Source organism: Branchiostoma lanceolatum, chromosome 17 (genome assembly GCF_035083965.1).
Source record: "Branchiostoma lanceolatum isolate klBraLanc5 chromosome 17, klBraLanc5.hap2, whole genome shotgun sequence".
Lineage (NCBI taxonomy): Eukaryota > Metazoa > Chordata > Leptocardii > Amphioxiformes > Branchiostomatidae > Branchiostoma > Branchiostoma lanceolatum.
The window spans coordinates 10,973,434-10,999,605 of record NC_089738.1 but is presented as its reverse complement, the minus strand read 5'-3'; the positions used below and the strand labels follow the sequence as shown (position 1 = coordinate 10,999,605).

The 26,172-nt window shown below is 41.3% G+C and overlaps 1 protein-coding gene across 3 annotated transcripts in view; it reads left to right on the top strand.

Moving 5' to 3' along the window:
• LOC136422550 (collagen alpha-5(IV) chain-like) overlaps positions 1-26,172 on the top strand; it is a 42,693-nt gene that overhangs the window by 5,906 nt on the left and 10,615 nt on the right. For 2 of the 3 annotated variants that reach the window (XM_066410330.1, XM_066410329.1), the window contains exons 2-25: positions 10,639-10,692; positions 10,823-10,912; positions 13,356-13,400; positions 13,544-13,588; positions 13,813-13,875; positions 14,137-14,190; positions 14,309-14,377; positions 14,608-14,643; positions 14,873-14,935; positions 15,045-15,200; positions 16,952-16,987; positions 17,330-17,389; positions 19,191-19,319; positions 20,227-20,271; positions 20,942-21,049; positions 21,404-21,614; positions 22,179-22,355; positions 22,832-22,960; positions 23,238-23,416; positions 23,911-24,111; positions 24,363-24,531; positions 24,684-24,794; positions 25,301-25,512; positions 25,817-25,970. In XM_066410330.1, coding sequence (XP_066266427.1) covers positions 10,639-10,692; positions 10,823-10,912; positions 13,356-13,400; positions 13,544-13,588; positions 13,813-13,875; positions 14,137-14,190; positions 14,309-14,377; positions 14,608-14,643; positions 14,873-14,935; positions 15,045-15,200; positions 16,952-16,987; positions 17,330-17,389; positions 19,191-19,319; positions 20,227-20,271; positions 20,942-21,049; positions 21,404-21,614; positions 22,179-22,355; positions 22,832-22,960; positions 23,238-23,416; positions 23,911-24,111; positions 24,363-24,531; positions 24,684-24,794; positions 25,301-25,512; positions 25,817-25,970 — 2,596 coding nt within the window. Of the gene's footprint in view, positions 1-10,638; positions 10,693-10,822; positions 10,913-13,355; positions 13,401-13,543; positions 13,589-13,812; positions 13,876-14,136; positions 14,191-14,308; positions 14,378-14,607; positions 14,644-14,872; positions 14,936-15,044; positions 15,201-16,951; positions 16,988-17,329; positions 17,390-19,190; positions 19,320-19,377; positions 19,459-20,226; positions 20,272-20,941; positions 21,050-21,403; positions 21,615-22,178; positions 22,356-22,831; positions 22,961-23,237; positions 23,417-23,910; positions 24,112-24,362; positions 24,532-24,683; positions 24,795-25,300; positions 25,513-25,816; positions 25,971-26,172 lie in introns of all 3 variants that reach the window. The other variant, XM_066410331.1, reaches the window with a different exon arrangement.

Sequence of the window (26,172 nt, the reverse complement as noted above, 5' to 3'; positions counted from 1 at the left end):
CATAAGTATCTTCACAAACAGCTTGACACTGTGATGAAGACCAGCTAATGTGGCTGGAATGTTTATGTTGATTTTATACCATAAATCTTCTTTTGTTTTGTGATGATTTTCGAATGTGACATGGCATGACCAACATTTGCACTAGTATTAAAACGTTATATTCTAAAAATTTAAGCATTTTTTTTTGCACAGACCATCACTTGTTTTTTTCTAGAAATATCTTGTAGCAAGGAGGTTATGTAACCTTGGTGTAGTCGATCCTTTCTCCTTGGAATGTGTCATCAAGAGACTTTCCATACTTACTAATTAATGTAGCATACAGCCTGCAGAGGTTGGTCATTAGCAGGCTTGAGTATAGTCCGCCTGTAAAAAAAAGAAACAAGCCCTTGAAGAACAAATCATCAGATTAAACTATGTAGAGTTACCTGTGGTTTTCCATCATTTTCTGATCTCATAAATTTCTGCTAGCCTTTTTTTTTTAATCTTATCTTTGCATATTGCATGTTTGTAACTTGAGAAAGTTTGGCTGACTAGGAGGATTGTATTTTTTCTCTGGCTGCTCACCTGGAACCAATTATACATGACCTCTACCAAGGTTTGTCCTCTAGTATGCACCATCTGCAGTTCAAGGGTAAGCCGCTATGGGCTAAAAATTTTATCACCATGCCAGAATTCTTTTCTTTTCAAGTTTCATGATCATAAAAGAAAAAGAAGTGTGATGTAAGGTATTACACTATATTATAGACTCTACTTTTCTCAACTTCTAGTCAAGTCATTGTGACATATGCAGTATCAGCTGCTCTCAGAGAATTACCAACAAAAATAAACAATTCGCCTCAGTCAGTGTCTCACAGTACACCTTTAAAGTGGATGTGCCCTTAGGTATACAAACTTTGGACCAGGAAAAACATTTGGTATGACACTCTTACCCAAAAAAAGGTTAAGTGTGACACACTAGGCTGTTGCTTGGAGGGGGGACAGGCTTTTTAGCGAATGCCCACAAACGCCCACTCTGGCGAAGTCCGCGCTGCACGAATCTAATTTTTTTTGCTTGGAATATGTTCAGGTTGTGCTCCCATTAATTAATCCTGAGTTTCAAGTCAATCCATGTATCCGAAGTTAAATAAAGTGAACTTGAAGATTCTTACCTGGCTTTTTAGCGAATGCCCAGCAAAAAAAGGCTTTTTAGCGAATGCCCACTATATCAGCCAAAATATCGGCCATCGTGACACGGGCGCTAAATCTAACACCATAAACATGTTCAACAAGTTGTCCCCTGAATGTGTACTCAGTTTCCGTGCTGTACACGCCTGTAAAGTCACTTTATTTTACGAAATACACGGCGCGGCCCGCGGCACGTATTCGGGGTAGAGGCCGCTAGTAACCTGTCCCAAATATGCAAATGAGCCGCCATATTGGATTCTTACGTCCGGGGCAGTGGGTTCCCACGCTGTGTATTTTGTAAAATAAAGTGACTTTACAGGCGTGTACAGCACGGAAACTGAGTACACATTCAGGGGACAACTTGTTGAACATGATTATGGTGCTAGATTTAGCGCCCGTGTCACGATGGCCGATATTTTGGCTGATATAGTGGGCATTCGCTAAAAAGCCTTTTTTGCTGGGCATTCGCTAAAAAGCCAGGTAAGAATCTTCAAGTTCACTTTATTTAACTTCGGATACATGGATTGACTTGAAACTCAGGATTAATTAATGGGAGCACAACCTGAACATATTCCAAGCAAAAAAAATTAGATTCGTGCAGCGCGGACTTCGCCAGAGTGGGCGTTTGTGGGCATTCGCTAAAAAGCCGATGCGCTTGGAGGGATGCATCGTATTGTACAATGTAGAATGTTCTCTTCTGATACAAGTGTGCTTCATTCATGCAGCCATATGTTTTTGACCCATGAGCTCAGTCAAGTGTGTGTTGGCAGAAGGTTTAGGTGTCCAGATGGTCGGCATACAAGACAGCTTGACCTTTTGTTATCAACATTTCCAGACAACTTGTCCACGGTTATGGAGCATTTCATTTATGGGTCGGAGACAGCTTGTTTTCCTCCCGCGACTTCTGGAGAATTCCATTGACTACAGGCAGCTTGGCTTTGTCGCCTGCTACCTTCCACTTCCAGAGAATTCCAATAGGAAACAGCTTGAGTTGTTCTTAAAACTTCTAGAAAATTTCATGTAGACTCTTGAATCTTCTATGTCATTTGGAAGAGATAAAGCTGAGTAAGTGCGAGTTTCTGGTGGATTCTATTTTGTGAGGACAGCTTGGTTGGGTCTTCCAACACAGATTCCAGACTGTGGTTATCATTCTGCCTGGCAGGATCTCACAGAGAAGAGATCCAGCTTGCATTCTGTCGCCAAATAAGGATGGGCTCAACCAGGGATAGTGCATTCACATCTGATCTGTTTATTAGTAATGCTCCCTATATCTCAAGAAGAAAGGTTTAATGACATACAGTATAAGAAGTGTCTAGAACTGTATGTAAAGGATTGAGGTTGGTATGCCTGCAGCAAAGATTAGCTGTGAGCAAGTAAAACAGCTGTTCATAGAGTTCAGTTTTCCTGGAGGCCAGCTACCAGCCTCACCAGGCCCCAACCTATGGACCTAGCTCATTATTATACACATGTGTGAACAGTATGCCTCTCTTGACCCAAGATAAACTTGCTGTTTTCTCACCAGTCACCACCAGTTAAGCTGATAAAAAATTGTTCTAAACTCATAGTTTATCAAAGGGTTTGTACCCCTCATCAAGTTGAAAGATAACTTGGGAATTGCTCTCATCTTTCATTCTTTGGTCACCACCAGCAAGGCACTTAGGCAGGTAAAAAATTGTTCTGAACTCAAAGTTTATCAAAGGTTATGTTACCCTCATCAAGTTAAAAGATAGCTTGGAAATTGCTCTCATCTTTCATTCTTTGGTAAGAGTTTTCTGGCACTTAAGAATGCTAAACGTTGCTTGGCAAAATGTCTGCTAGTCATTTCAGACCTCATAGTTAGTTTCATTCCTGTCATGATAGTGATTTGAGTGATGCATTGTTGTAAATTACCAAGGTCAAAAAATATGATGTTTATGCAATAAATCTTTGCACCGATCAGTTATCCCAAGGTCTAGTTGAATGTTTCCTGTTGAATTCTTGCAGATCAGAATTTGTGAATGAAATCTCAAAAGTTGTACACGAAATTGACTTTCATCTTGTCATTCAAGCAATTTCAAAATCAGACACAATGTTGACGTCAATTTGAAGGGTATTTCCTAAGGACTGTGAAGCTCTTGAGTGATCTGGGTTGCTTCCAAGTCAAAGATAAGCAGCTGATTGGCAAACATGGCTCAGATTTCGTGACAAGGCCTTGAAAAGTCCCAGCCACAGCAGACTGATAGTTGACCCATGGTCTCCCAACATGACAGACTGCTTCCTTCTCTTGCCCTGCCCCCTCACCCAAAGAATGGGAGGCTTCTCTGGTATTGGAGAAGTACAGAAATATATAGATTGCCTTAGGTCCCATCAGTGTTATTCCACTTCCAGTGTAATGTTAAAATGTAGAGTTGCCACACACCAAGAAAGCTAACATTCATAGGCAGTTTTATGTAGGCAGATAACCATGTTACAATTTTATAGACAGATCAGCAGTGTGGCATGTCTCTCGGGCACTGCTGTGACATTTGGCAGCATGGCTTTGAATATGTAATTATATTTACTTCACAGTATTCAAAATGTCTTCTTACATGAGGCAAGAATGAGTTGCTTGGCAGTGCAAGATGTTCATATATCTGTCTGTCACATGTTTACATCGACTTGCTACATTTGTAGTATAAGCAACCAAGAGGCATGGCATGGGGTCTTTTTTCGGGATAGTTAGGTGTTCCTCAAGGTAGCATCTTTGACCCAGACTGAAAGCAAAAAAAAACATGATTCAGTTTTTCAAATAACAAACAACACAAATCATCATTTCAATCCCCTTCTTTACAAACAAGTAACATTGCTTACAAACAAGTGACATGGTATATAAACAAGTGACATGAAAAGTTCCAGAACCTTTATACTTAACTTGTTAACAGGAGTTTAGTGCACAGTTGAGTTATGGTGACCAAAAAATTGGGCATTCATGTTTTCTGCTATTTGCTACTTAACTACATGTAGTTTGTAGTCCTAAGGTGATTTGCCCCCAGAAATAGACCAGGGTTTCTGGAGATAAAAACTTGCTAATTTGTCAAACAACTCCACTGTTTGATGTAGAAACCTAATAACTGCTCCACATCTTAAGAAATGCCCTTGGAAACCAAAACAGCAAGAATGTAATTTGCAGGGCACGGATATTGAAAACGACACAACCACCATCTTAAAGAATGGAAGTGACCTTGGTGACCAGACGTCTTAGCTGAAATCCTGACCGATAAGTCCTTTCATCTGTGTTAGAGTCTTAGGTTAAGACAGAAACACAGGAAGATACACTGCACATATTGAACATATTACAGCAGTGACTGGTAGACATTCTATCATCTTAGCATGTGAATCTCAATAAGTAAGATGGAGACATTTAAATGTCCTCAACTGTAGCTGTTCTTGATTCACTGTCATCAACTATTCGAAATCCAGTTTGGCTCATTTGTCTCTATCCTTTTCAGGTGCTGGTAACGTTGTTTTAATTTCCATCATGTCTGTTGGTAGCGTGCTAAGCATCCAAAACAGCCAGTGCAGTTCACATGCAAGGGAAACCAAGGTTTCCTGTGCCAGGAATGGTCACCCCTAGGACGGCCAGACAGGTTAGACCTTCCCATTGAAGCTGCCAGCCTTGTGACAGCCAGGAATAGGAAGGTCCCACCGAGATAATAGATGTGAAATGGAGTCGAAATTTCCTCTTGACCTCTTGGAGTACTTCCTGTGGAAACTTTCCCACAGTGCACAAGGATGGACTGGAAGTTGTGATTGTTTCTGAAGTTTTGATGATGAAAAAGTTAACCAACCTCTTCATCTTAAATCTAGGCATGTCACTCTGGCAAGGTTGTGTTCATATGAACTCATTGAGCAGTCTGTCAAAACTTCATCTAAATTTGAAGCTAAAAAGAGCAAATCATGTAGTTGGACATGACACTTTCGGTGTTAAACAGTATCTGTATCATGTATCAACTTCATCAAAAATCCATGGAACTTATCATGGAATTGATCTTTCCTTTAAAAAAAAGGATCTTATCAAACAGAACCAAGGAGAAATTCAATATGTTATTCAGGAAGTTCAACCTACCCTGGTCAGTCAAAATATGGGGATAATGATAACTGTAGAAGGTGCCAAGTCAGCTGAGTAGTTAGTACTTACCCTTGACCTCTACCATCTTGTCGGAACCATTTTATAATTACTATTGTTGTAAGGCCAGGAAACATGACATACGATAGTCCCACAAGGGATGAAAGGGTTCAAAGTAAACTCTTTTGATTAAGTTTTCCAGTGTCAGAACCAATTAAAACTCACAATCTAATTAGCAGTGAGGAAAACTAGTGATACTTATAACCAGCTCATTAACACACGTCTGTGTTTGGTTAAATCTTTAAGAATTAAACTTGTTGAGAAACTGGAAAGACATATAATACAGGGGGACTTCATGTACCTGGCACTAAACATGGTGCTATCACCAAGGTGAGGGACACATGTTTATGAGCAGAGACATGTACATCAAAGAAGTCAAACCCAGCTAATTTAGATATAGCCAACAATTGTATATAGTACCAGTAACCTATTGTTACAGCAAAGTCAGACACAGTTTACTGACACATGTATGTTTTTCCTATATTTTTATCATGTATTTGCAATTAGCCCACGGGCATGAACTTGCAATAAACTTCTGATATAAACTTCTGATATCAATATGGTCACATGACCATGCTAACTGGGAAAAGGTTGATAACCTTGCAGGAAGGTCAAATGCCAAGTAAAACCCTCAGCCTGCTTCCAATTTGGTCCCATCATTTCAGTAAAGAAGAGGACATTGACCCTTCCTATTATACAGCCTTGGTTTACAGGGCTCCTCAGAAATGGGGTTTCATCTCTAGAAAGGATGAAACATGATAAAGATATTCAAGCACTTTTGATTGCTTTTAGGAAAATATACTAGATATGGACACTGACATAATGGCGCAGAAATTGAGACAACATGGTGCAGTACTATATTCAATTGCCCAGGGAGGGCCTTAATGTAAGTGGTCTTGACATAAGTCAGGTTCAAGTTGATGTGAACTTTCCAGAAGAATGACACCGCTGTCTTTGGCCCAGACACCAGTCAAGTCCAAGGTGAAGTGAACCCTCTAAAAGAATGACACTCCCTTCTTTTTTTAACTGTCCTTTGACATACCCTAAGTTTTTGCAGGCTTTGGTAGGCAAATACTGTCACTATTACTAGCAAGATAGCAAAGATTGATCGCCAACAAGTATTTCTCCCTGGTGGCTAGTGGGGTCAGGGAAGACCACACCATACTCGTGATCAGCTTGGTAAGGGCCCCTGACCACAGGGCAGGTGGGTGTGGTCATCCAAACCACAGTTGGACCAACTGATATAAGGAAAGCAGGCACATTACATGCCCGTAGCCAGGATTTTGAATGGGGGGGTTCTTTTTAATGTTTGAGGGACCATCGAGCGCTGTAGGCGCGAGACGAGCGCCGCAGGCGCGAGCTTTCTAGGGGGGTTCGGGGGTATGCCCCCCCGGAAAATTTTAAAAATTGAACCTTCTGATATGGCATTTCCCATGTTTTTGAGAGGATTTCAAAGAAAAAAAAAATCAGAGACAAAGTTAGCAGTTTTTCTAGGATTCCAGCCCCGCTGGTGATATAAATAAGTCCGCCTTGAAAAAAAAAACATTGGACGTTAAAAAGTGGACCCTGGAGCGTTTCAAATTCTAAGAATTGAACCTTCTGAAAGGGCATTTTTGAGAGAATTTGAGAAGAAAAATCAGAGACAACGTCAAAGTGAGCAGTTTTTACTAGGATTCTAACCTCTGTGGCCTTGCTGTTGATGCAAATTACAAATAAGTCCGCCTTGAAAAAAAAATCTTGAACATTGAAAAGTGGACCTTCAAGCCTGTGAAAGTGGACCTTCAAGCCTGTGGGGGGGTTCGTCCGAACCCCCCGAACCCCCCCTGGCTACGGGCATGCATTATAGTGTTTTGCCAGCTGGTAAAGTGTGTACAAAACAAAGAGCGTAACCCCTTTGACATGGAGGTTTTTCGAAGGGTTTTCTGGAAAATGCTGGGTTTTTGGAAAGATCCAGATTTAGTCTTAGGTTAAGTAGAACATGTTTCTGGAGTTAAGCCAGTTTCTAAATCATTTCCAGAGACAGGCCAGCAACCTTTCCTTGGAGTGGGTCAAGGGGTGTTCTAGGGGGGAATACATCATCCAGAGTATGCCTTTTTTACTATACCCTAGATCTATGTACAGGGCGGCCCCTAAGATGTATCAAATATAAACTTTTTGCAATGTTTGAACATCAGATAGAAAACAAGGTGTCCTGAGAATGATCTGTAGGTTCATGCCCTCTTGTGGTGGACACTGAGGTTTGGAGTTAATTAGGTAACAGTGATTCTAAGAAATCCCAATCTGCAATCTTCGAACATCATATATAAAACATGGTGTCCTGAGACTGATCTGTAGGTTGATGCCCTCTTGTGGTGGACGCTGAGGTTTGGAGTTGATTAGGTAACTATGATTCTAAGAAATCCCAATTTGAGGCTGCAAATCCCTTACTCCAGCTGTGCTGCCCTTTAGCCTTCTCAGGATAGATTCCGGGAATGTTTTTTCATTGGCTCACATCATCACCACACAGGCTTGTCTTTCGCCTGGGATCCCTGGATAGTTTAGACATCCCCATGTTGGAAACCTGACTTGTTTACAAGGAACTTGACAAATGTCAGAATTGATGTCACTGTTGAGTAAATGTCTTCATGGTCAGCCTGCAACATTACCAGGAGTTAAGACTGGGCCATGTGTGTGTGCGCGTTTGTCATGTTGAAACCTTATGTCTCCTGGTTATCTCCCTCCAGGAAATGTTGGCTGAGGAAGCTCAGGAAGTATGGGATTGATAAGTCTTTGTACTGTCTGGGTTTCCCCAAAAAATTCTTTGATGTTTCCACAGCCTTAATTTGTGCCAGGGAGCATACAATAAATTACAGCCTGTGCAAACTCATAAACTATCCAATCAGCCTACCTTTTTTTAAAGGACAACAAGAAATACTGAAGAGTATGCTGGTTTCAGCATTACAATTTTCCATCAACATTCGTACTTCACTGTTATACAGAATCAAAGGACAGATTTTTTACTCACCGAAAGAAATAGTGTCACTGCAGGATTATTATGTCGTCACTTTTGTTTCTGTCTCTGCTCATCTTTAGATAAAGAATGTTGCCCAGGATAGTGGTGCCGGCATTCTCCAAATTGGTCCAGGTACATTGATAAGTTATCAGGAGAAAGATTACAGAGAGCTCATAGATGCACCAGAGGTATCTGTTGTGGATCTCATTAGTCAAGAAGACTGTAGTGGCAATCCTCAACAAACACAGTATCCCCTAAACCTTAGGATCAACTTCTACCTAAAGCTTCTAGTGACCAACTTTTAAGGACAGTTAAAAGTTTAGGCATCTCGACAAGATATCATTACTTATGTCCTTGTTCCATCACTGTTATGTGTGTTGTATGTTTAGCATAGTACCACCATGCTGACACTGTCATCTCCTAGTAACAATTATAAATCAATGCAGACATTGAGTGCTCTCTGGTCACTGCAAATTTTGTGGAAATGTTGGCCTGAAACTGCAGCTGGATTTGTCTCCAGCCTTACAGCATTGAACCTTATCAGCCTCGCTTCCTGAAGAGGTTGATAGCTTGGATCTTTATCTCTAGTTTGAGGCCCTTTTGACATCCCATGGATCTATTAAGATTCTAGAGTTGCTATTTTTGTGTCATGTTTCCCCAGCGATGACTGGAGTTGGTATGCCTTCAGCACCCTTGTCTTTCATGTTGCCCACTTGTCCCATCAATTTTCTTCAGTCCATCTGCTGTCCTTAGGCGTGCTGTTACACTGGTATGGTACACAAAGTCAAGGTGCAGTGAAAGAAAAGATGTGTGATGTTGTGAAAACTGGAAAGATACCAAAGACAGATTTCTTTCCTCTGTTGATGACTAGTCAGTCACCACAACTAGAGATGAAAAGAAAGCTGTCGCCATGCCTCTTCAGGCTCTTGTCATAGTGTCAGACATCTGCAGAGATTTCCACTAAAGTTTTTACATACTAAAATTGATACAAAGATAAATCCAAATTGAATCTGAAAGTACAAACAGTATAAAAGCAAAATGTTACCTGTTCAAGTAAGCAGTTGTAAATTGTGCAAAAATGACCAAGAAGCATGACCTTTGAATCTGTTCTTACTTAGACTCTCAGTCTCTCCTTGCTACCATCTATCTTACAGCAGAACTTGCCAGAAGGGTTAAAGGTTAATGTCCCCCTTCTTCCTTCCTTTTTAGTTTTATTCAAATGAATAGATAAAAAGCTAGTCAAATTAGGAAAGTTTTTTCGGTCAGTTTTTGTTGTTAATCCATGGTGATGTCATTTGGCTACATCTCCTTTAGGTGCAACTTGATTTGCTAGACAGAGGAAGTAGAACTGAGTTCATTGGACCACTGATCTTTGCAGGTGGTCACCATGGTTCACTGCCAAGGTTTCCAGTTTACTTTTGGCCACAAATATTGTGTCTTTCACTTGATCAACCTAGTGGCCCCCCTGTTGGCCCCGCTCCCAGTTCCTGCTGTCTGTTGGTCAGGAGATAATCAGAAACACTCTTCATGCACATTTCACAAGCAGCTTGGGCGTAGGGGGTTCTTCAAAGCCAGACACTCTTAGGTAGACTACATCTTCAAGCATAAATATGCAGTGTCCCAAGGCTTCTTGCCCAAACCTGAAATAGAAAACTCAAACAAACTTGGCCAGACAACAGTCAGTACCAGTGAGTCAGTACCTGGCCTTTCCAAAGTGGCCAGTGTAACTGTCAGTGCCACAGCACTGTCTGTCCTACAGTGAGGTGACAGGTCCCAGATCCCTGACCTACAAACAGGGTGATGTTGATGGCAATGGATTTGGAATCACCAAAAGTGCTGGATCAGATTAAGATGGATATGAATCATTCTGTTACTTCAGGGACCTATCCTTCGTTTTGATTCTACCATACATTGTGAATAGCTTCCCAAGCGACTCAAACCTTCTTGGGGTCAGAATTTTCATCTGACTTTTGCGCAAGAAATCAAATTCTAATCTCATTGTATCCCCATGCAATCCTAATCAAAATATATATCCAAACCACTTCCACATGGCCAATAATTTCTTGCAGTAACCTAAGGTCATAAAAATGTTCCACGGTGCACATCGCCTTTGGAATGCGCGGGGCTTCACAAACATGCTGCATCAACTGATGATGATGATGATGATGATAATGATGATGATGATGATGTTCCATCCTTCACAATAAGGACCCTTTATTGCATTATGTAGCTAGCTTGCAATACACCTAGATTGTCTGCTTTATGTACTTTTAGTAATTTTACCTACCTTGTAACCATAATTTTAAATTAAAATCATAATTTTCATCTTGTGTTGCAGGCGTGTGAAGGCTGTTCTGGAAAATGTGTTTGCAACGGAACAAAAGGCATCAAGGTAAGTCAACACATTACTTCATGTGTTGGTCTGTGAATAGTGTTTTCAGTCATCTTCTGTTTTTCTTTGTTTGATCTCCTACCTCGTTATAAAGCACTTCTGAGCATCACTAATTGTATGTTGTCTACAGGGTGAGAGAGGACTACCAGGTCTACAAGGACCTCCCGGACTACCAGGCTTCCAGGGACTAGAAGGACCACCCGGACCAAAGGGACTATCGGTAAAGACAACCACCTTTTTTATCAAAGTAACTTAACATCAAAATGATCATTCTAAAAAGCATCAGTTGTGAATTGTAGTTTGGGTTGGTCACACCTTGCCACATGCAAGGATGATGTTGAAATTTGAGGCATACAATGCCTGTAAACATTCATCTTGTCTCATCCTCATCTTGGGGGTCAGGACTGTGGTCGCCTGTAAACCACTGACAGGTAAAGATACAAGAAGTTGACCAGATTTTTCCAGGCCAGCCCGAGAATTTATAGGCCAAACTTTTAAGCCCGAAGTTTCCGATTTCAGCCTAGTTGTATGCAACCCAAGTTTCTCAGACTGGGCAGTTCTTATCTACATTTGAATTCACAGCATATCTCTCAGACATATGTTTCCTATTTCCTGTGGCCAAAGGATTGTTGGGAACTGATGATGTGGCAACCTGGGTTTTGGTTGCAGATGGTATTTACGGTACACCTATCAGTACAATTAGGAGCCACAACACAAACAAATTCAGACTATTCAAGGAAATAGTAAAACTGCGATATGCATACCGTTAGTCAATGTGAGCAACCAGCTACTACGGTATGTTATAAAACATGAAGAAAGCATATTGTCTTTTTGTTGTATCAAGTTGCTTTTGCCTCTTGCTGGGGTCAAATGTTGGACAGTCCTGTCAGGGAGAGATGTTTCTCTGAAATCTGGTGCAATAAGCCAACACCTAATATGTTACGTCAGGTCAAACAAACTTGGTATGATAAGAAAAATGCATCTGGACAACAGAAAACACGCCTTCTAGCCATGACTACTCGAGACTTCTAGACTGTAGTTCGGAGATTTACACTGAAATGCACACCTACTCAAAAACTCAAATGCAAGCCCACCCTTCTTCCCAATGTTGATAATGCAGAATACTGTAATTTAGTTTCACGAAAGGGAGAAAATGTTCCTGTTGTCAGTTCTTCCTTGAAATCCATGTAAGTGGGGATATTTGAAAGATGAGGACACCTCTGCCTAACTAGCCAAACTGTCAGTTGATAAGCAGCATTTGCCCTGATTGCCTAACTCTCTTTCACTACCTGGCTATAAGCCATGTAAAGCTTTTCACTGTTTTGCCTAACCCTTCCAACTTATTGAAAGCCTTGAGACAGACCAAGGAGGTTTTATTAAACCTCCTTGGACAGACTGATTGAAGGTATCATATTGTTCGTTTCATTTCTTACAAGGGTTTCAATTTGCTATTTTCTATTAAATTGTAGAGTTTATCCTATTTTTGGCATGTACTTGGTAAAACTACAACATTTACAGGCTTGCATTTAGCCTACAACATTTGACTTGAACACCAAAATTCATTCACTTTTTCACAGATATTAATATGAACATAGGTTCAGATTTCCAGGTCATGTCAGAACTTCGGAGAGTTTCTGTCTTTCTGAATTAGCTAAATGATGTACAAAGAAACCCTCTAATTGTCTATTCCAATCAGACCCAACTTAGTAAGTGGTCCCAAATGGTTACTGTATAATCAATCACACATGTTTGGAATAACTTCTAATCAGGACAGTTATCATGAATAACATCTGTATAAGATTTTCAACCAAGGCTTGCAGCTTCAGGCTTTAAGTACAATGTCTCTTATTACATGTAGAAATCGCATTCGGGAGTGGGAGGCTTTAGATTAGTGAATTGGCTACATGGTCTTTGACCTCCAAACCTTGACCCCACTGCATTGTGGCTCCTCGATTTTCACACACATTTAAGTTTCTTACCACGCCCACTACATTCCTCATTCATTTTTCAGTGTGAGAGTGCAGATAATTATGTATCCTTTATTACTTTGGAAAGTTTATCTTACAACACTCTCCATCAACCTTAACTTGAATTATTTGCCAAAACTGTTTGATTTTAACGATATTTCAAAGCAAGAGCCAAAAAAGGTTCAGATCCAAGCACATAATTTTGAAGAAAAAGTCTTACAAGTCACGTTATATCCGCAACTGATATCCTGTTTTTTTCCTCATTGCCAATGTACGCGCATTTGGCCTTTTACTAAAAGACTAAAAGCTAATCAAAAACAGCCTGGTAAAACCAGTTTTGGCCACAAATTGCCAGTGACATGGAGAGACTCCTGGATATACCTTTGCCATTTATTTTGTAGAGTCTAGACTCTGGCTAGTGGAAGTTGTCACCTTGTCACCACTAACGGAAAGCAAGTGTTTCCAGCTATAATGTTTTTACTGTACACCCACACAATGCCTTAGCGATAACTACCTCCCAGTGGAAAAGCTTTGTCGCAACCATAACATAAGTTTTATACATATATAACGTTACTAAGAAATGTTGACATTATTGTCATCATTGTTATTATTGTTGTTGTTGTAGGAAGATATTTGAAAAGTCAGGTAGAGAGCACTTTTTTCCAGGTAAATCTTAAAGACAGAATTTTTTTTTAGGGAGGAAGAGGAAATCCAGGTGCTATGGGACCAAAGGGCATTAGGGTAAGTTTGCTATGACCTCCGCTTTGTTGTGTAATTTTGACTACTCTAGTGAGGATGTCTAGTGCAAATGTGTTACTTTGTGTGTTTTTTTGCTCCAATTATTTGGCCCAAAAATGTAACTTTATTTCATTTTCCTTACAAAGGGTGCACAAGGTATTCCAGGCTTTGCCGGTGTTCCAGGAATTCCAGTAAGTTTGCTTTTCCTGAAGTTTCTAAGGAATTGAATGTTATGTTCATGCGGCATCAAAATGTCAAAATTTTACATGGCTGACCAATGAAGTCTTGTATGTAGCCTCACTGGTAGATTAATTGTTGTTTGTATTGCAGCTCTGATAAAAACGTACTTGTATGCTTGAATGCTCTAAATTATGTACTTAAAGTGATAAAATAATTTTTCTTTCACTACTTTCAGGGTCTGCCAGGGTTAGAAGGACCCATGGGTCCTGCTGGACTGGATGGCTGCAATGGAACAAAAGTATGTAACATTACATGTACATTTGGTATCACAAGTTTTTCTAGTTCGAATTTGCTTGACACAATTCTTGGGTTACCCTAACAGACTATCTTTATGTTTGTGAATCATTGTTTAAAGGAATACAAACCAAAAGTGCATGGCTGCAGAGCAATGATACATGAAGTAAGCCTTAGGAGAAAAAAAGTATTAAAAAAACTGCAGGTATTCTTCAACATTTCAAATTGGGTTGATAGTAACTTTTGTGTCTCTTGTTTCTTACAGGGAGATTTCGGACCCCGTGGCACACCCGGCCCTGCAGGAAGATTTGGTGATCCGGTAAGACAGAAATCTTCATGTTTAACCCGATTACATCTCTCTGGTACCTGCTGGATTTTGACGACACCTCGAGGGTGGAGAAATTTGGTCTTAACACAGTTGCCTTCCTTGTATTCAGGGTTTGCCTGGACTTGATGGACCAAAAGGTGAACCAGGTGATGCTGGCGGTGCTGGGGAAGGGATCAAGGTATGTCACTTTACTTGCTTCCATCTCTGTTAACTTTCATGTTTGGTAACACAAGAAGTTGAAAGTCACAAATGCATTATAATTTTTCAATAAAAAAATAAGAGATTTTTTAAAGAGAAACTGTTTGTAAGTAGTGGGGACAGATTAGAAATGGATTACACAAAGGAATACTAGTAAACTTATCGTGATGGAATTATAAGATTAACCAAGCAAACTTCCTGTACTTGTAGGGAGACAGAGGCGACGTCGGCAGAAATGGACTACCTGTAAGTATCTGTCGACACTTTAACAAGTTCTACATGTTAATGTTTTGTTCATGTCCATGCTTTCTGCATATAACATGACAATACATTGATGACATGTTATTTGATACACATGTTTCTGTATGGCAGTGCACCATGCTATTCAGATTCCTCTATTTCTCATACTTGTGGTACATATTGAACAACGATGTTTATGGAAATACTTAGAATTTAATGTTCTTTATTATTACAGGGCCCACCTGGACTCAATGGACTTCCTGGCCCAAAAGGAGATACGGGACGTCAAGGCTCAAAGGTAAGAAGAAGGAAAAACAATTTTAAAAAAATGATTATACTCTTGACATTGTTTGTGGTCGTTGACAAGTCATGTTCCATCCTTGAGTTGATTTTCGGTTATTTTCCAGGGCTTCCCTGGTCCTAGAGGCTTCCAAGGAGACAAAGGTGATATGGGTCTGGGCTTCCAAGGACCAAAGGGGGCTAAGGGAGAGGGTGGTCTACCCGGCCCACCTGGACCTCCTGGCATCCTAGGAGAACAAGTCGGACTCCCTGGACAAGTCTTTGTAAGTTTGATTGCGTCTTCAGTTAACACTCGTGACTCTTTCGATTCTGTTGATTCTTTTTCCAAATGTCCCAGATGTTATGTTTCGAAGACCATGGTACATGTATAATGCCTATGCTGGGAATTCAGGTCATGGTTTGATTATGTTTCGCTTATGTTTCGCCAACGAAACATATTGTTTTTGTCAGGTTTCTTCTTCTTCTCCTTCTTCTCCTGTCAAATCTTCAAATCGCTTCTTCTCGGTCGTCCGTCGACCAAATTAGCTGAAATTTGGTATGGAGGTAGAGTACGTGTATACCCCTAGACCCTTTTTAAATTTTTTTGATATAAGTTTTTAAAATGATTTTATCGAGGTTTTTTGGTCATTTTCCGACAAAAGTCGCACATTATGGCCTCAAGTGCCGTGGTGTTGAAACCTAAGGACCTGAAATTTGGTTTAGTTGTGCATTGGATATTTACCCAAAGGACCCCATTATTTTTTTTGGGTATACACTACTTCAAAATGATTTATTTTGCAATTTTTTGATGGAATTTTTGGTTATTTTCTCACAACTAGGTCATCTTGTAACATAAGCCCTCCTACACTTCCCCTGTCTGGGAGTTAAAACCAAGCAGATGTGTGGGGGTACCTCTACTAATGGTATTACAGAAAGTTATATGTACCTTATGTTACATGGTACGGATGTTATATTTCAGATGTAGGTACCTATAGGAAAGGTGAATACACCTGATAATTAATTATGCTAATGAGGACCTAATTTGCATAATGTATGCATAAAGTTGTATGTCCCTTACCGTAAAAGCTGCTGATGTCATCTTTGAGATGTAGGTACCTTTAGGAAAGGCGAACACACCTGGCCATAAATTATGCTAATGAGGACCTAATTTGCATAATCGATGCATAAAGTTGTATGTCCCTTACCATAAAAGCTGCGGATGTCATCTTTGAGATGTAGGTACCTTTAGGCAAGGCGAACACACCTGGCCATAAATTATGCTAATGAGGACCACATTTGCATGATTTATGCGTAAACTTGTAATTCCCTTACCGGAAAAGCTGCAGATGTCAGATTTGAGATGTACGTACCGTTAGCAAAGGTGATCACACCTGGCCATGAATTATGCTAATGAGGACCTCATTTGCATAATTCATGCATAAACTCGTATTTCCCTTACCGTGAAAGCTGCGGATGTCATCTTTAAGATGTAGGTACCATTACGAAAGGTTAATGCACCTGGCCAAAAATTATGCTAATGAGGACCTCATTTGCATAATCCATGCAGAAACTTGCATTTCCCTTACCATAAAAGCTGCAGATGTCATATTTGAGATGTAGGTAGCTTTAGGAAAGGTGCACATGCCTGGCCATGACATATGCTAATGAGGACCTCATTACCATACATTATGCATGATGTTGTATTCCCCTTACTGTAAAAGCTGCGGATCTCATCTTGAACATGTAGGTACATGTAGGAAAGCACCTGGACATAACTTATGCTCATGAGGACCTCATTTGCATAAATTATGCAGAAACTTGGATTTGCCCAGGAGTTATTTTGGGACAGCCCACTTCTTGCATGAGGAGTATGGGCGAAACATGCTGAATTTGCTCTTCAAGCAAATGACGGCCAGTCTAGTTGTTTCTATCTTTATGTATGAAAGTATTCTTTTTTAGTGGCATAACAGACTTTGAAATGCTCTCATTGGGTCTTGATATGCTGAAAAATTTATTTTTCTTCCGAACTATTTAGGCCCAAAAAGGACAAAAGGGTGATGCAGGAGCAGCAGTAAGTATTTGAATTAGAACTTTTTTTCTTTCTCAGACTTTTGATAATAGTTAATAGCTTGGTTTTATGTAAGTTTAAAAAACAACAGCAACAAAATACCACAGTAATTATCAAAAATAAGGCAAAGTAAAAAAAGTTTTATTCATGATCACCTTGAGATACAACAGCATCCATGGGGATGAATACTTTTTCTGTGCATGTACTCAAATCTAAACTGTAGGTAGGTGAACAATGTACGTGTGCATTTATAACATAAGGCTGTTTCATGTATGTCCCTTTGTTTGTAATGTAATGTATGTACATTCACGTGTATCTGATTGTAATAATATTCTCGGTTTACAGGGACCCATTGGTTTCCAAGGCCAGAAGGGAGAGCCAGGCCTGCCCGGCCCCCCTGGTGCTGTAAGTGCATACATCATCACTGCATACATTTTAACACTTGTAGGGCATGGTATGTTCAAGATACATACGTGACAAAGCTACATGTATGATGTTATCTAACTGCTACCTATCAACTTTTTCCTAATCTGTGTGTACTTGATGAATCTATTAAAGGAAGGTAAGAAAAAAGGTTTAAAACACTTTTGAATGATCTTCCAATAATTTTGACGTACATGCAGTTTGTATAATACCTGTGTTCGATGACACCATTATTATATGTACCTAGTATAGAATTAGGACTGAAGAACCCGAACGCACATGACTGAGCTTTTTGTTTGCTAGATTTCCCGCTGCCTTTGTTAACCCCCGGCTTTTTCCAGTTTTCAAGTGCAGAACATGGTGAAGTGCTGAACTTGGCCGCAGTGCATGGCTTTGTCCCAGCTTGTAGTGGCTTTTGTGTACGGCTCCCGGGCAAGCATCCAACATCAAGTGCAACCAGCTGTCATCATTAATTACACAATGCCTCCCCTCATGCCCCCCTTAAAGATGGAATTTGTTTCTGAGAGAAAACTTGAAATGACTACTTATAAAGTTTGATCAGGGGTCTTAAAAGAACTGCCAAAAAAGAGTTCTATCAAGAAATATTTTCTGATTGGTTTTAAAAATTCAGAACAAATTCTACTAAGAACGTTTGTCACCAAAATTGTATCCTTAATTAAAAATTATTAAGTTCTTTATCTCACAAAGAAACACTTTCCAAGTGTTGTTGTAAGGAGATATTTATCAGTAAATGATGTACAGTATTTTAATTCTGATCAAGTGTAATCATGTTTCTCTGACATTTGGCATATTCCATCTGTGAAAAATGCATTTTTTCCCATCAGAATCACCCAACAATGGCCATCATTTACATGTGTAGAACTGTCCATGGTCGTTGTCTTCGTCTTCACTGTGTAGCTTTCAGACTGTTGTATGCACATGAAAGTGGGCAAGCTTTCTGTTTGTAACAACGTTGGCCTTGCTAACACAGTTGTGATAATGATTCTGACAACCGACGTGTCACATGCACAACTCACCTGGTGCATCATATGACGAGGTATTCTGTTTGCACTGTTTACTAGATCTGTAGCATGCATGTATACAACTGAATCATCTCACCTTATGTTCGGGATATGTCACACTTCAACTTCAAAAGTCCTCATGGGTCTTACATGTAAAAGGAAACAAGACTTACAAGCAGAAATGCATGGTTGAAAACAAATGTACTTGGAAATTCCTTTTACGGTCTTGTCTCTTGAGTTAATTTAGCGAATCTTAAAGACATTTTAGAGCAGTTTGAATTTTTTCATGAAGACAATCAAAATTTTAGCTGATATGAGAAGTCTTAATCAAAGAGTTAATGTTCTTCTGAAGGTTCATTCAATTTATGTGCGCTGTACTTAGAGGCAGATCAGTAAATGTTTTTGTTAGCTGGATGGAGTTAACTGAACTGAACTCCACTCCACACTCCCAATTGTTATCAGCATCAATGACAATTTGTACAACTCATCACACAATTGTAGGCCATACATTGCAATAGCACACTCCTAGCCTAATTTACCTGCAAAGTCCACTAGACATGTAACAAGTTCAACAAACTCATTAACAGATATTTCAACCTCATATTTTTGGATTTTACTGAGATTTACTGATTTATTCAGACTTGAGTATATGTCTGTACCCATACTACCTGTACCACAGAGTACCAAAATTGTACCCCTATTGTCCTGGAGGCATTGTTGCATGACAGGTTGCACTTGATGTTTGATTCTCCTGCATACAGTCAGGAGGAGTAGGAGGAGGCTGCCCATCTGTTGGTTGCCCTTATGGCTGTCCAGTGGGCTGTCCTGGATTCCCGGCACCCCAAGGGCAAAGAGGGCCTAAAGGTGAACCTGGCCGCCCCGGAAGTCCTGTAAGTTTACTGTATGTTGTTGTTCCCATGTAAACAATGGTTTGTTCTGGAACTGTAGAGTATATCAGGACCGGCGCCCCTACCTGGAGCTGTTGGCGGTGCAGGTGGCAAAGGAGAGCCAGGCATTCCCGGACCCCCTGTGAGTACTGAGCTGTTCTGTTACTGCATGTTATTGTGATCTTACTGTTGGATAGCATGGAAAAATTCAGTTACTAGCATTCTTAATACTATCATCTTTGAGGATTTTGGGTTCACATGGAGGCTGATAATAACTCTTTCGTGATTAGTAGATGACAAATTTCGTCAGTGTTCCTTTAGTAATTCCTTGAGTAATTTCCATTCTTTTTGGCATTGTAAAGATGTTCATTCTTTCGCCAAGTTTTAACATTGTAACATAACTTGATATGAGTCATTGTCTTTTGTGAGAACATTCATGTTAACTGCACTTTATATATGGACACTTATGAACTATCCTGGGAAACTAATAGATTGTAACAATATGAAGAATGGTCTAATACTGACGTATTGCAAAGAAATGCATGTTTACTGTCTCCTTGCATGACTTTTTACTGTTCCCTCTGTATGTAGTTATTGTGTGGTAATAACACATGAATTTGACATTAACTCTGGTTCCTGGAAAATTGAAATGTTACGTGCTACTATTACTTATTGTTTAAAACTTCTTAACCTGTTTCAGCATCATTTACAAACAGGCATGTCAAGCAGGAACATTTGCTCATCATAATGCATGTTGTTATTGATGCATGATTGTTTGAGAGTACACATTTATCTACAGGGTAAACCTGGCAAGAACGGGCCTCCGGGACCATTTGGGTTTAATGTGAGTTAAGTGTAGTGTTGATGTGAAATGTTCACGTTCACCGTGTCTGTCCCCGTTCACTCACAGGGTCTTCCTGGCCAAACTGGACCACCCGGACCCTTTGGCTTCAACGTGAGTAGCACCAGTCTCTGTCTTTAGGCACCCAACACAGTAGCTGTGCCGTGTTGTTGAAACATCATTCACTTGTACCCTCTTTCCTTTGAGGCAATAACTGTTTAGCAACCAGTACTCTTAGTTTATAGTGCATTAGGCGACAACTGTTAAGCGACCAAAAGTCTTTGTTTATAGTGCATGAGGCGACAGCTGTTAAGCAACCAAAACTCTTTGTTTACAGTGCAAACGAATTTCATTGTTTAAGACATAAGTCCTAGCGGCTACCCACGGTACTGCAGAGGGACTTCAAAGTTTTTTTAGTTTAATATGGATGTGCTATGGTCATGATTTTATAGTGGGGGATAGCTCTCGGGGCAGGAAGGAAGTTGTGTTAGTTTGGCCCCCTAGTGGCTTGCATGGAACTGCAGTAGGCATTTACGTTTTGTGTGCTCTGTTTTTGGAAGCATACTTTAACATCACCGATCATATTTTAAGCGTAAAGTTCTTCTATATGTCCACCTGCCACATCAATGCATGCTTAGTCATTTTATGTCTTTGTGTGAGTTTCCTTTTGTCATGCCTTATTTTGTGGTCTCAATGTTGTTTTCTATTTTGTTAGAACTTGGCTTGTAAGTTCTGTTACTGTTTTAAGGCAAAGTTAGACATGCAATGTTCTCCTGCTCTTTAGGGACAAAAAGGTGACCCTGGCACCCCTGGCACATCGGGTGGTCCCGGTTTTGTTGGACAGAAGGGAGAACCAGGTCTTCCCGGTAGATCTGGTGCACCAGGAGCTCCTGTAAGTAGTCTTGTTCGTACTGTAATTCTTGTAGCAAATTCACCTATTGAAATGTAGTATACATTGTAAGGTTTGTTCAAGTCAAAATCCTAAGTAAGGAAAAGAATGAATGAAGAAGGCATTTAGCATTATGAATGCATCATTGTTCATCCTCGTTACAAGGTGCAGCAAGAAAGGTTTATTCATCAGAACTGCTTGTCCTTTATTGTATGATTAATATATTATCATAGAAGTCCACGAGATCTGGGAAGCATTATTGATAATATGATATATCTCCTTTGTACACGTTGTATACATCCCGTACATATACAGTACATAACAGATGTCTGCTTCTCACACCTCCCCACCCTATAGGGTGTAGCTACAGCTGGAGGCAGACCCGTCCCTGGTGCCCAGGGTGCCCCAGGAAGACCTGGTGGTGCTGGATTCCCCGGACAGAAGGGAGAGCCAGGTCTTCCTGGCTTTGGAGGCCCCAAAGGTTACCCCGGTCCTGCTGGACGTCCCGGCCCCCCCGGCCGCCCTGCTACTGGTGGTGCATCCTTCCCTGGTCCCCCCGGAGATCCAGGTACAGTCTCACCACACCGCTGATGTCAGCTCAGAAATAGTCATGTCTTAAAGTGCCAGAGTTATCAACCCAGAATTGCAGTGTTCAAAAATTTGTTTTCCCCTAGAACTATAGTAGAGTCTATTTTCCACCAAGTGCTGTAGGAGCATCCTCACTAGATAGCTTTATGTTACGCTTATAGGTAGATGTGCAAAGGTTAGGTGTGACAGGTCGTTTAGGGTAATATGATGAACCACTGCTTGGAAAGCTCCGAAGAGTGGTAATACTGGCCATGCAGATACAAATACACCACTTCTTATACTGTAAATCTGGAAATATTTGATGTATTTTTAAATTTGCTGTTTTCATAGTCACTTAACCAGCAGGAACATTTTCCTTGATACTATTGTTTCAACCACAAACGCAAAGTTACTACAAACTTTGACACCCAAAACGATGCTGCAAGTTTACCAAATTTACAGTGTGATTACCATTTGTCATTCTACGCTTCATTTTGTGCCTTTTTCTCCGCTAACTGGTTTGAGTGTTCGAGGGTTAAAAGATGTACTTGTTTGTAACCAACAGGTATCCCAGGACGTGACGGACCTCAAGGCCCACCTGGTGGCGGCGGCATGCCTGGTCAGAAGGGAGAGCCCGGTCTACCTGGAGCAACTATCGGCGGCGGTGTAGGCCCACCTGGACGCCCCGGTGGCCCCGGATTCCCAGGCGCTAAGGGAGACAGAGGAAACCCTGGTGCACCCGGTAAGTCATCCCTCTGTCTTGTCAGGTGGTCGCATTTTTGTTAAGATATCATGAAGTCAAAGACATAATGAAGCCTTACCATTCATGTGCCTGTCTAAGATGTAGTAAATAGCGAAGTCAGAACTATGCCAATGCCCACTTTCTTAGCTTCCTTCGCAGACTTCCTGGAATGGCGGCGTGTATGTTGGGGGGGTGTTACTTGATTTCTTACATGGGACAAGGTTCTCTAATGCCAGCTTAGGGACTTTCACCGCCAAGGGAGTTTTTTCACCGCTGAGGGAGTTAATGTCCCTGTGAGACGATCCGCCAAAAAAAAATATACGCCGCCGTTCCAGGAAGTCTGCGAAGGAGGATATTACATACTTTCTGCTGAATTTTGCCTCTTCATGGTACCTTGTCCTTGATGCTGTCAATTGTGATAGTAGGGAAATCGTTGTTCCGTACAGTGTTTTGAAGATGTTTTTGAATATTTTCAGGTCTGCCTGGTCAACCTGGACAGGCCATTGGAGGAGTTGGTCCACAGGGCCCACAAGGCCCCCCTGGCGAGCCTGGCCGCCCCGGCGGAGCGGGCCGTCCTGGCGGCTCTGGAACACCTGGATTCCCAGGTACTCTTTTTTTCTTACTGGTGTTACTGTCGAGGATACAAGTATAGGTACAAAACCTTGTTCGTGTCCATTTTGATACTACTGTAAATACTTTCAAATGTGTTATGTGTAAACCAAGTGTAATTTACTCTCTGTATTCAATTGTCCGCAGGGCTGGTCTGCTCTTGACATACTTTGGCTTGAATGCTCTTTTTAAACAATAAACCATTCTGATGTGGTTAGCATAAGAAGCTCTACAAGTGTCATCCTCTGTAAAACTTAAACTGTTGCATTGCAGGTCCCAAAGGAGAACCATGTGGCGGCTGTCCACCTGGCTTCCCTGGACCCAAGGGAGACCGTGGCTTCCCTGGCCCACCAGGCCAGACTGTAGGAGGAGGACAGCCAGGTACTCCAGGCTTCCCAGGTGCCAAGGGTGAACCTGGATTCCCTGGTGGGAGGGGACTGGATGGTCCACCGGTGGGTTACTCTTCTTCATCATATTCTACACATAATGGCATTTTTAGTAGTAAAAAGACTGGAAGTGATATTCATATACACGGTTGTATTCAAGCACAATTCAACTTCTACAACTGGATAAGATACAGAGATTACATCCATCTCTCTTCCTCAGCATATAACTAGAATAAACTGGCAGGACAATCAAAACTAGTACATGAGATGTTATGTATGATGTAAGTGGAAGAAACGGTTGTGCATGATTTAAGTCACTAACCCGTAATCGTTCCATGTAAATGTCACTCAAATAATTGGGAAGAAATTTCCATATCTTATCTAGTTGTAGAGACTGAATTGTCTTTATATATGTACCTGGATGTCTAACCTTTAGTCTAGTAGAAATAGATGTTTACAGGGGTTTGTAATGGATATATGGTTGTGGACATACTGTTAGCCTGTAGTGATGTGTATGCTATTTGGCTGTTCTGATGTGCCAGGTGTCTATTTGTTCCTAGGGCCCTGGTGGTCGTCCCGGCGCCCCTGGCTTCCCTGGTGTGAAGGGTGAACCCGGCTTTGTTAGCCCGCAGCCTGGAGCTCCAGGCTTCCCCGGACCTAAGGGTGACCCTGGCCTGCCCGGTCAGCCTGGTCAGCCAGGCCGTGATGCTGTCGGCGGTCTAGTTGGACCACCCGGAACTCCAGGCTTCCCAGGACCAAAGGTATGTGTCATAACGTTGTTTCAGTTGTCACACCTTACAGAAAACAAACAACAGTCATAGCATCTTATTCTTAACCTTCCGCTATGGGAATCTCCATTGGATTTTAAAGTCTCATATTTTTTCTTGTCATTCAGAATGACAACAACTTTTCTTGTATTCATTTCTTGTTCACATTCTGTGACACCAACGAATATACCATTAGTATGTAACATCGCTGGATGTTGTCAAACTGATATGTTCTGTTTCGTCAGGGTGAACCTGGTAACCCTGGTTTCAGTGGAGGACCTGGCCAGCCTGGTAACCCTGGCCTGCCCGGCCCACAAGGAGCACCCGGTTTGGCGACAGGTGGTGGTGTTGGGGCACCAGGTCCCAAGGGTGATCCCGGTTTCCCTGGCGCCCCTGGTACACCTGGCTTCCCAGGTAAGGACATTCCAGCTTCTTATCTCTTTTAGTAGTTCTGCTACCTTTAATATCAGCATAGTGAATCAAACAAGGTTTTGTTTGTCAGGTATAGTTATGCATGAGTCTCCACAGATATAAGACCTTTTTTGTGTGTTGATTCTCCCTTCCAGGCCAGAAAGGAGAACCTGCAACTAGCCAAGCTACAGTCGGCGCACCTGGCCCTGTTGGTAGGCCAGGCCCACCTGGTCCACCTGGTCTGAACGGTCCTCCTGGACTTCCAGGTAAGATGGGTGTCATCATTTCAAATGTACATGTGCTATGTAAAACATAGAACAGTAAGTATTGTAAAACATAGAACAGTAAGTATTGACGTTTGATAATCCCTGGCATTTTAGGTATAGGACAGTACATGAAAAAAGTGCCTAGACATCAGAAATTCCAATCGAAGACTGAACATATATATAATGGCCTTTTGGCTAAGATTAAGTGTAGTATCAAGTGAAGTATTCTATACTACACAGTCTTTTGGAGTTTTTCATTGTTTCAAAAACAATCATTCATTGCGTGATTAAGTTACTGTTGTTGAACTTGCATCAAAGGCAAAGAAGTTGATACCTTAACTGTATTCCAACACAAGAATAGCTCACAAAAGTGCTGTTTGTGTCAACTTGAGCCATCTTCAGGTTCAGATGACCAATCGCTTAGCCTGAAGAAGTTCTTAGTCAAGGCAAGAAATTTGCAGATAACTTCAGTGCTTGATGTTGAAGTTGTTTTTGTTTACCCACAGGCGGCCCTGGTGGTCCCGGACAACCCGGTATGGATGGCTTCCCTGGACAGAAAGGAGAACCTGGTCTTCCCGGAGGCACTGGCCCTGGTGGGCAGGGCCTGCCCGGTGCTAAGGGAGAGCCTGGAGTTCCCGGCTTCCCCGGCCCTAAAGGAGATCCTGGCTTTAGCGGCGGCCCTGGCCAGCCTGGCGGTCCTGGTTTCCCTGGACAGAAGGTTTGTCATGGTGTTCCTAACTTTGCACATCCATGTAAAGATAGAGATTGTGCTTAAAGTCCAGGAATCTGTCGCAATCTGTAGATAGATTTTGGCATAAGTGTTTGGTTTTGTGAAAAAAACATGTACTATAAAACCTTAAAGGTTTGTAATGATGTTCCTAACTTGGTACTTCTATGTTAAGATAGAGATTGTGCTTGATGTCCAGGAATCTGTAGCAATCTATAGATAGATTTTGGCATAAATGTTTGGTTTTGTGATAAAAAAAAACATCTACTGTAAAAACTTGACATATTGTTTGTAGGGTGAGCCTGGCTTCAGCGGCGGTGGTGGACTTCCCGGACCCCCGGGTCCCCCTGGTGGAAATGGATTCCCCGGAGCTAAGGGAGACGCTGGCTTCCCCGGAGGACCAGGGTCACTCGGCCCACCTGGACAGCCCGGACCACCTGGACCTCCTGGTAACTCATGTTCAACATAGTTTCCATGAACTTCAGAACCTCTACTTGCCCTGCTGCTTTAGCTGTGTACCAGAATGTACCATTTGCCAGACTGATGATGATCCACTGTATTCTGCAGCTCAGGTAGTTGTAGAAACAACCTCTGGCTGTTACCAGACTAGGCAACAACAAAGTAAACGATGTTCTTTCTTGTTTCCCACAG